General features: G+C 56.2%; 1 protein-coding gene across 1 annotated transcript; it reads left to right on the top strand.

Annotated features, from left to right (window-relative positions):
• The first annotated feature begins 223 nt into the window (after positions 1-223).
• Positions 224-3,370, top strand: NKX6-1 (NK6 homeobox 1). The gene is made up of 3 exons (XM_071555082.1): positions 224-833; positions 1,480-1,652; positions 2,632-3,370. The coding sequence occupies exons 1-3, from the start codon at positions 224-226 to the stop codon at positions 2,881-2,883; spliced, it is 1,035 nt and encodes a 344-aa protein (XP_071411183.1). The 3' UTR covers positions 2,884-3,370.
• Positions 3,371-10,500: the final 7,130 nt, after the last annotated feature.

A 10,500-nucleotide genomic window follows, 5' to 3' on the forward strand; every position in this document is an offset into this window, starting at 1 on the left:
GCACCGCTTTGCGCCCCGGGAGCGTCCGCCGAGGCGCACCCTGATGCCCGGCGGGACGGCGGGGCCGCCGATCGGGCACGTAGCTCCCCGCTAGAGGCGGCGGCTCCCGCGGGCTGGATGCGCGTCGCCGGTGCGGGCGGCACCCCTGGGCCGGCCGCCGGGGCCCCGCGGCTCTAGGGGCCGGCCGAGCCCCCCGCCCCGGCCCGGCGGCGGCGGCGCGGGGATGCTGGCGCTGGGGCAGATGGACGGCGCGCCCCGGCAGGGCGCCTTCCTGCTGGGCAGCCCGCCGCTGGCCGCCCTGCACAGCATGGCCGAGATGAAGGCGCCGCTGTACCCCGCGTACCCCCTGCCCGCCGGGCCCGCCTCCTCCTCCTCCGCCTCCGCCTCGCCCGCCTCCGCCTCGCCCTCGCCGCCGCTCGGCTCTCCCGGCCTCAAGGCGCCCGCCGCTGCTACCGCCGCCGCGGGCGGGCTCTCGGCGCTGGGCACGGCCCCGCCGCAGCTCTCGGCCGCCACACCGCACGGCATCAACGACATCCTCAGCCGGCCCTCCATGCCCCTGCCGGGCGCCGCGCTCGCCTCTCCCTCGCCCTCCGCTTCCTCGGCGGCGCCCGCCGGGCTGCTGGCCGGGCTGCCCCGCTTCGGCAGCCTCAGCCCCCCGCCGCCGCCGCCGCCCGCCCTCTACTTCAGCCCTGGGGCTGCCGCCGCAGCCGCCGCCGTGGCCGCCGGGCGCTACCCCAAGCCGCTGGCAGAGCTGCCCGGCCGGACGCCCATCTTCTGGCCGGGGGTGATGCAGAGCCCGCCCTGGAGGGACGCCCGCCTTGCCTGCGCCCCCCGTGAGTACTCAGAGTCGCGGGGCAGCGCGGGGAGCGGGCCTAGAGAGCCACACCGGGAGTTCAGTCCCGGTGCTGGGGAGGATCCACTCCGCGGCATCGCGGCGAGACCAACCCGGCTCCTCGTGCCGGGCTCGGCCGTGGCCGGAGGGGCTAAGCTTTGCCTCGCTCTCTTTTCTTTTCGTTTCTTAAGTTCTTTCTGCTTTCTCTGTCCCCTCGGTCGGCGCGAAACCCTGTAATATGTCGGTTATCGCCGGCGAAAAGCGGAGCTCTCCGGGGGAAGGGAGGCTGCTGTCGTCCCTGCGGTGTACTCTGAGGCCGGGAGTGGTTTTAAGGGGGCGCACAAACTTTTCCCGAGCTGGACTTTCCGTTACCGCCCGCTCGCACCGGCTGCGGCTGCTTTAGAAAACAATATCGCTTGCCCGCTCGGATTTTGGATCCTTAAAGGAGAAATAATAAGGGGGAGCCGGGAGGCCAGAGCGGCCGCCTTGCCGAGGCAGCAGTTTCGTTACAGATCCTCCCCGGTGTAAAGACACCCCCTCCCCCCCTCCTCGTCCCCCGGGGCCGCTTGATAGGGAAGCGCTTTCCTAAATCCTAGATTAACGTGTCTGTCCCTGCCTTCCCTTTCTCTTCCCCCTCCCTTCGCCAGATCAAGGCTCAATTTTGCTGGATAAGGACGGAAAGAGAAAACATACCAGACCCACTTTTTCTGGCCAGCAGATTTTCGCTCTGGAAAAGACTTTTGAGCAGACGAAATACCTGGCGGGCCCGGAGCGAGCCCGGCTGGCCTATTCCCTGGGGATGACGGAGAGCCAAGTCAAGGTGAGAGCAGCGACTCACGCACGGAGCGGAGAGGGGCTGGGGGAGAGGGGAATATAAGGGCCCCGCCGCGGGGACGGAATCCGTCTGGGTCGGACAGAGATGCTGCGGGCCGGGCCGGCCGAGCCCACGGGAATAGGGCGACGGCTTCCCCCGCAGCTACTGGCACTTCGGCCCTTACTGCCTTACTGCGGGGGCCGACGAGATTATTTTAAAACGTATTAAAAACAAAACAAAAAAAGAGGAACCAAATAAATCCAACTAAGACTCAGAAGCCCGGTGCGTGTAGTTTGAAGGCCATGCGGGGTGGCCAGAGTGGTGGGAAAGCCGGGGGAAGGGTTATGTTGGGGTGTCGCGCTGTCACAGCCGCACTCTACGTTTTGGTTAAACTCCGGGCTGTGGGCAAAGTGGAGGTGTGAGGGGTCGGGGGACCGGGCTGAGATCCTCAGGAACGTGCGGGGAGGCGTTTGCCGGCGGACTCAGCTAGAGGGGCCCCTCGGCGGTGCTCGCGCTTTCAGTCTGATCCGCAGACTCTCCTTTGTCACTGCAAATACGTCCCAATGGCTGCGAATAAATTATTGCAGCTTCTACAATGAATATACCTCCCTTCTCTAGCAGCGCCCTGCTCGAGAGTTAATACATCTGGCAAGGCAGGGAGGCTGCGGAAGGAATCAGCCCCAAGTGTGTGTTTTCCCGCCCTAGGCGGAATGGCAGGGAGCTCCCCGGGCCCGTTACGGGCCTCGGGGTGGGCTGGGGACGGCTGTTGGTCCGGAACGGGACGGGTGTCTCCGTGTGCCGGGAACGCGGTGTGGTGGGACTCGGCTGTTTTTCCTTTATGGGGAAATGGTATGCTCGGCCGCGAAGTGAGAGTCGCTACCGCACACTGGGGATGGGGACGCGCGGGGCAGCGGGGTGGGAGCGGCCCTGTCCAACCCGACCCGGGTGGCCGTGCCGGTGATGGTGATGGTGGCGGCGGGGGCAGGTCTGGTTCCAGAACCGACGGACCAAGTGGCGGAAGAAGCACGCGGCGGAGATGGCGACGGCAAAGAAGAAGCAGGACTCGGAGACGGAGCGGCTGAAGGGCGCATCGGAGAACGAAGAGGAGGACGACGACTACAACAAACCCCTGGACCCAAATTCGGACGACGAGAAGATAACGCAGCTGCTGAAGAAACACAAGCCGGGGGGCGGCGGGCTGCTGCTGCACCCCCCAGAGGGGGAGGCCTCCGTCTAGCCCGCTCCGCCCGCCGCCGCTTTCGGAGATGTACAGATCTATTTTTCTAGACTCTACGCGCCAGGGAGGAGTAGAAGACGGTGGGGCAGCAGAGAGGACTGCGGGAAGCGGCCCCCAGCCGGCGCGCCCGTCCCCCGGCGCCGCGCGTTGTTGTAGGGCGGCGGGGGCCGTCCCGACCCGGTCCCGCTCCCGGGGGTGCGGCGGCCGCGTCTTGCCGCCCCTTTGTAAATAAACCGTGAGTCACCGCGACCATAGGCGTTCCTTACTGTGAATATTTAAAATGTAAAATACCTTCTTTTTTTTGTACAGCTGGGGCCGGGGGCGCCGCCGTCCCACCCGCCCCGCGCACCCCGGCACCGGGGGCACCCCCAGAGCCCCGACACGGCGGCAGCGGGGCCGCCGAGGAAAGAGCCGCCGGTCCCTCCCTCGGGCCGAAACTGCAGCGGCCCCCCGTGCTATTTATTAGTATTTTTGAAACACTTTCTGTTGCGGTCGTCGTGCGGGGGAGGGGGAGGGAGGGCGGAGGGACAGAGTTTCCTTTCATTTACACCGTTTCCAATCAACCGCGTGTTGAAAAAGTAGCTGGTGGGAATTGTCACAACCACTGTCAGTCAAAATATAAAATTCATTTAGTTGCTGTATTTGAATTTAAAGTGTGTTTTCTTTTGTATCATACGGAATACTATAGAATGTAAATTGTTTTCTTTTTTAAAGCTAATAACGATGATATATCGTGATATAGCATCTTAACATTTATTAATTTATATTAAAATAATTCGGTTTGTAAAGAGAAGAAAAGCCCTTTGCAAGACCAGTTAAATGTAATGCACTTTCTGTTAAAAAAAATCAACAAACAACAAAACGATAAATCAATTAAACCAGTTTAAAGACGTCTGCTGCATTCACTAAAGGGTACAGATAATCTCATCTCATTAGAGATTAAATAAGGAAGCCACGGTATAGGGGGAGGAAAAAAAAGAGATAATTTTCAAGATCTTTTGTTCAATCTTAGTAGGCTGATGGGGATTTTTTTGTTTTGTTGTTTCTTTGTTTGTTTGTTTTGTTGGTTTTTTTTTTTGGAGGGGGTTCGTTTGTTGTGGGTTTTTGTTGCAGTTTGGAGCTTTTTGGGAGAGGGTTTTTTTATTTGGTTGGTTTTGACTTTTTAAATTATTTTAGAATGGAAGTTGTCCACTTTGCTATGGATGTTCAAGAAGATACAAATAAAATAAGCCCCGGCTTGTCTGGAGGTGTGAGTGGGCAGGCAGTTTCCACCCGGCCACTGGAGCCGTTCAGCTCAGCCTGAATTAGACTGTTTAAACTTTTTCAGGGGCAGCTGACGCAGGTTTCTATTAAGAGTAGAGCGTAACGTTTATTATGGGAAAGTAACCACTTTCCAAGAAGAAAATAGTGAACAAAATAAGAGCCCGGCTAAGTGTATAGAATAAATAGGTAGACCCAATATCAGAGCAACTGGTTTAAATTGAAACTCATTATCTCAACCGATCATTTCCATATCTAAACAGTCCAGAAACAATCGGTTTGCCTTTTTTTTTTTTTTCTCCCAAGGACCAGCAAGAGCAAACAATCGCTGACATGAGAGAGAAAAGGGCTAACTATTCTGGACGAAATAAATAAATAAATAACTATTCTATGTGAGAATCATTTTCTTAGTGGGGGAAAACAAACAAACAAACAAAAGTGGAGCAGGATTTTATTCCTCTTTCAACTTAGACAATGCCGAGGCCAGGAAGCGGGAGCGAGGCCGGGAAGAGGGAGTGAGCCCGGCGCTATGCGGCTGCCTCGACGCTGCTGCCCGGGCTCTTCTGGGCCGAGATGTCAGGATCTGCCCATCGCCCATCGACGCTCCCACCCCCACCCCACACCTTTCCCGATTCATCGTAAAGGCAAGAACGGAAAGGCAGGGCGTTTTCAGCAGTGCTGATCGGTCCCTTTCGACTCTCGCCGTTACGATTTTCCCCGCGGGTTCTGCCGGCCCGCGGGAAAGAAGTCAAAATACCGTGGTGTCCGGAACTCAGAGGAGGGGGGACCGGCCGCTGCCAGATGGAGCCCGCCTGGGGGTCTCCGCCGGGCTGGGGTCCCCCGCACGTCCACTGTGGCCACCTCGCCGCCCCCGCTCCGACGCCGCCCGGCCCCGGCCCTGCCCTCCCGTGTGTCCCCGGACTACACCGAGTGCCGCCCGCCCCGGTGCTCCCCCTCCCCTTTTCCAGTTGACTGCTGCACCAACTGAGGCTTTCCAGTTAATTTACTTCTGCACAGAGACCCAGCTGGCCACCAGTTGCAGTTGGCACAGTCAAAGTGGAATCGCAGGGGAAAGAGCCCAAACCTGCCCGCTTGGTTAGGCTGGTTTTGTCTGGGGCGCTGGAGGAAAGAGCAGGGGATTCACATGAGCTCATGGCCCCCCTTTTTGGGGCATGTTTTGGAAGCCAAAGCCGGCTGGGCTCCCTCTTCTTCAGGAAAGGACATTTTAGGAAGAGATTCAATAGCTAACCTAGGAATCGCTGCCACGGACATCGCGGTAAACAATTAGAAGACAAAATGTCAGCGGGTTTCACGGAGCGTGAGGTTCCCCCCGTGAGCGGGGGCCCGGCCGAGATCAGCCGCAATTTCGGTTCAGTCATTCAAACAGGCAGGAATTTGTTGTGTGACAGTATAAACTCTCTCATAACGACATTAAAAAAGTACTGCACAACTATGTGTGAAGGGAAGGGGGGCCATCAGAGCCGCTCCCCGGCAGCCGCCTCGCACTCGGGGTCGAGCCGAAACCCCTGCGGGGAGAAAGCGGCCGCGCACACGCATTGGTAGAGGCGGGCGCCGGCTGCGCGGCCGCGGAGCGATGCGGGCGGTCCCTGCCTAAGTGGTGAGAGACCACCGCAGGCCAGTCCTGACAGCTCCCTTCACAAACTGCTTTTGGCTTTCCCTTCTTTCTGTCATAGATCCCTTGGGTTTAAACCCCACTCCCTTCGGCGCGTGTGTGCAGGATTTCCAGGCACAGCGGAAATAAAAGCGGCTGTTTCTGGGATTTCCCTGTGCAGAGCAAATAGAGGCGGCTGTTTCTGGGTTTACTCTGCCTCAATCACTGCCATGTGTCTTCTCTGGGGTGCAGAAGATACCGCGGGAGACGTTCCTGGATGTGCAATCCCAGGGACCTCAAAGCATCCTCCCTACTTTTCCAACGCCACTGCTTTGCCGAGCTACTTCGCAACGGGAACCCGCTGCGGTCCCTCTCCAGCCCTAGTGAGCATCACCGCGGGCGGAGGAAAAACTTTTTTCCCCCTCGCAGAAGCGCCGCAGGAGCAGGACCCGCTTCACGCCCTGCAACAGACATGGACACCGGGGGGCTGTGGGGTAGGATTGAGGGAGGGAGAGACGAAAGGTACAGGGAAGAAATGGGGGCCCAAAGGCCACGCTGCTTCCCGTACCCCGCTCCCGGCCAGCAGTTGCTGTGTGCGGGAGACATGCATATGAATGCGGGACTTGTGGACGCGGGCACGATCCGCACTGCCGTGCCACAGGGCCCCAAGGCCGGCAGCCCGAGCTTCGCCCCGGGGGATACGGGTTACAAGGGGAAGGCCGCGGTCGGCCGGAGGGGGAGAGCCGCCGCACCTCCGTAGGATAACAAAGCGGTCGCTAGACTCGGGGCATGTGCGCTGGGGGAGATGCCAGTCCGTAGGCCACTGTCATCCGGCCCCTGACTGGCCCTACACCGGCGCTGTCACATCCCCGAGGCCTTCGGGCTCTCTCATCCCGACAGCAACTCCCACCCAGAGCCCTCGGAGCAGGCAGCAGGCAAGGCAATGCCTACAACCCTGCCAGAGGGATGCTCGGAGCCACGGTCGCACCGGGATAGAGCGACAATTTCAGTTATCAATGACCTCTCCCACTCCTTCCCTCACGCGTGGTCTCCTGAAATCTCGTTATCACTTATCACTTCCCAGTGCTATTAATTTGTAACACTTTTCGTATCACGCACACGACATTTCCCCATCGCTCTCCCTCTGTTTGCCGCCCTGATGTTCTTTCCTGCAAGACTTTCGTTGTATTCCTGTCAGCCGCCCCGAGGCTTTGCTTTGGGCACCCCTGCCCGTGGGACACGGGGCGTCCCGCAGGTCATAGAACCCGGGGTTTATTTAAAATGCCGGTGATGGGCTTTCACCGCGGGCTGGCTTCCCCCAGTTCCTTCTCGTATCGAGGCCGCTGGGAAAGAGGCACCGGCGCCTGCTGTGGGATCCAGCGTTCAGACCCGGCGGCGCTGCCCTCAAATTAAAAAGTAAGATAAAGTGCTCGCTCCTAATTGCAGCCCCGCCTTTACCTTCTGCACCGGTAGGTATTTCCCAGATAGATACATGTTTCTGGCAGCCTTTACCAGCTGTCTCGAACAGCGGTTACAAGTCTCCGTGAGGGACGCAAACATCTGCCGGGGAGCGGGAGGCGGGCGGGTGGGGCTGTCGCGGGGGACAGCGGGCACCCCACACCGCACCCGCACAGCACCGCACCCACCGGGGGACCAGTAGCGGCCCCGCGCTCCAGCAAACGTGATGGATAAGAATAAAGACATTGATACAACGACAAAAGCAGGTAGCAGCGCGCCGCTCCGCATCTCCCGGGGGTTTAACCCCTGCCCGGAGGCCCGGGGCTGCCGGAGGAGCTTGGCGGGGCCGCTCGGTGTCCGCGCTGCCCTCCAGGGCCGGCGGGCTGCGGGGAGCGACTGGCACTGGCCCTGAGGCAATAACCCGCTTCCGCACACCCAAGTGCATCCCTGTAATAACGTCCTCGATCATTTATTAAAAGTCGTGTCAAGCGAGCCCATATAATTCATCTTTATGCAAATACATCAATGTCAAGCCATTAGTGTATTGCTCGGGTTTTTTATTAAAGTGCATTCTTTTTAATTCAGCTCGGTAAAATACGAGCCCTATTGCTCAAGAATTATAGCAACTATTAGAGTAACATATGGGCAACATGCACTCAGAAAATAAAAATCAACAGATAAAGTGGCAGGGTCACAACGGGGAGCAAACACTTAACAAAATGGCAGCGGGGTAATAGATTTTCCACTCGCGCCCCCGGCGCTGGGGTGTCAGGAGGAGCCCGCCGGCGCGATCGTGGGACGGCCCTGTCCAGAGCCTGGAGCCATCCCCATCCAGGCCCTTTCCCGACCCCTTCCTCGCCGGGACTGCAGGAGCGCAGCCCTGCCCCACCGACACGCACCTCCGCGCCGTCCCCTCGCCCCCCCAACTCTATCCCGGATTTAATGAGAGAGTTGCCCACATCCTCATCACCCCAGCATGGTAATTGAGCAGATCTATTAACTTGTTACACTAGATTTGTTTAAAGAGACTATTACACAGTCATTTAATCAATTTGTTACACTGGAGGTCCTGACTTATGAGACACTTGCCGTATGATTCCTTAATGACTGAATTAATTTGTTTTAATAAAACCAACATTGTGTACAAGCACATTTCGAGAAATGTAATTTTGGAGACGGAACAGTCCAATGCTTCATCTGATTAAGTCTTTTCTATGGTTTATCAAAGTCGGGGGTTGCCGTCATAAACTGCATGTATGGGGTATTTTTCTTTTTTATAGCGTCATTAATTTAATATGGATCATTAGTTCTTTATACACATGCATGTTCTGACAAATGTACCCAATGAATAATGCACCTAATGTGTTTGGGCTCAAATGCATCACGCCATAAACAGAAACTGCCGCAATATAAATAATAATAAACAATAATAACAACAATTAATATCTCAGCCGCCCTGTTCCCTCCCGTCCGGCTGCGCTCCGGGCCGGCTTCAGGGTGGAGAAGCCGGAGCTCTCCCACCGCCCCCCATCAGCCCGGGCTCACGGCGGCGGGAGCGCCGATAGGTTTACGGTGAATTAAGGTTATCCCGAGAGCAGATGTAGGACAAGAAAATCGGTTTTGCTCCTGATGGAAACTGACGTGTGTGGAATAAGTGTAAATAAACACGAGGGTCCCCAAGAAAAAGAACTTGATGGTATCGATTATGTAGAATAATCGCCGCATTACAAATGTTAATGTACTATGGTAATGTACTGCAAAGAGTCGGCGTGTTGAGGGCCGGCTTTAGCGCAGGGGATGGAAGAAGCAGCCTCGAGAAACGCTTCGGGAACCGGGACGCGACAATATTGTCAACGTTAACGACAGTAATATCGCTATAGTGGTGGGGAGAGCGACGCCCCCGCCGCGGCCCCACGCGGGGCACCCACGGGAGCGGCGGGGCCTCCACGCCCAGCCGGGACCCTACACCTAGCCAGGACCTCCACCCTCTATCGAGGTCCTCATGCCCAGCCGGGACCCCTACGCCTAGCCAGGACCTCCACGTCCTGTCGAGGTCCTCACGCCCAGCCGGGATCACTGGGGCCGGACGGGCGGCAGTGATGCTGCTGCTGCTGCTGCTACAGGCGATGCAGCCTCGCGAGCCACACGCGGGACAGTGCAAGACACCGAGAGCCAAAACGACTTCTGTACAGAACGTCCCAGCGCCTTAATATCCATGAGAGGAAGCGTCTGAACAGATTGTTTTCGTCTGAATTCTTGTACGTTGCCTTTGAAATTCTTCGCCCTTATAGTGGGGTTTGTTTGTTCTTTTTTTGGGGTCTGTTTTGTTGTTGTTGTTGTTGGTTTTTTAAAAAGTAATTTTCCATCAGCGACATTGTGTTCCAGGAATTTAGCTGGTTATCTACTGTTTCTTAAACATTGAACATGCATTTCTTGGACCCCAGCGGAATGTGAATCTCAGCACTAAACGTGACACTTCTGATGCAACTGGTCACCGGTCCCTGAGCAGCCACCTGCCTCACACCTTCCTCTGAAAACAGTGACCCCAGATACAGAGCCCACCAAGCACCATCATTTTCCACACTGTGAAATTTTGCACATAGCAGAACTTACAATTAAAACTCGAAGACTTGTACTGCTTGAGAAAGTAAAACGAGATGTTGAAAGCACATGTTCAGAGACGGTTTTCACTCTCCTTACACTGTTTCTCACAGGCAGTCTGCCCTTTATCTTCAAAGCTACATCTTCTACTCCTTTTATAAATGCAGGCAGCACGTCCACCAGCAATGTGTGCAGTAGGTGTATTTAAGTAAATGGATTCGACCTTTTGCCCATTGTAACAGATGCTGCTCCTGACCACCCCAAAAAGCTTGTTTAAAGTTAACAACATTAAGCATTGGAGGTCACAAGGCCAATTCAAGGTCATTTTAATTCTGGCTAAAGGTTAATTAGATCACTGCATTAAAGCAAAAATAGACTATACTCAACATTGATGAGGACAGACAGGTTTTTTTATATACCTCTTAACTGCTCCCTTTATGATAAGGATATAGGGTGTGTATCAGAAAAGAAATCTTGCTGTCAGATCCACAAATCAAGTTACAGGAGCTCCTCTGGCTTTACACTGATAAGGCATAAATACAGCACTTGGTCCGTTTTAATTCTCATTTTGTTTATGAAATTGGACGTCTGGGTTTCCTGCTACTCTTTTCCCTGGACTCACAGAGAATCCAGGATTGCTGTGTTCCACTTTGAGGAACTCTAGCCTCAAGGTCCAAGTGTGCATG

Source organism: Pithys albifrons, chromosome 5, assembly GCF_047495875.1.
Source record: "Pithys albifrons albifrons isolate INPA30051 chromosome 5, PitAlb_v1, whole genome shotgun sequence".
In the NCBI taxonomy this organism is placed as follows: Eukaryota; Metazoa; Chordata; class Aves; order Passeriformes; family Thamnophilidae; genus Pithys; species Pithys albifrons.

What these genes read in the sequence shown, in the direction of transcription:
- NKX6-1 (XM_071555082.1), top strand. Translation starts at nt 224, where the DNA reads ATGCTGGCGCTGGGGCAGATGGACGGCGCGCCCCGGCAGGGCGCCTTC. An exon ending in CCGCCTTGCCTGCGCCCCCC is followed by an intron (nt 834 to 1,479) that starts GTGAGTACTCAG and finishes TCCCTTCGCCAG; the next exon opens with ATCAAGGCTCAATTTTGCTG. An exon ending in TGACGGAGAGCCAAGTCAAG is followed by an intron (nt 1,653 to 2,631) that starts GTGAGAGCAGCG and finishes CGGCGGGGGCAG; the next exon opens with GTCTGGTTCCAGAACCGACG.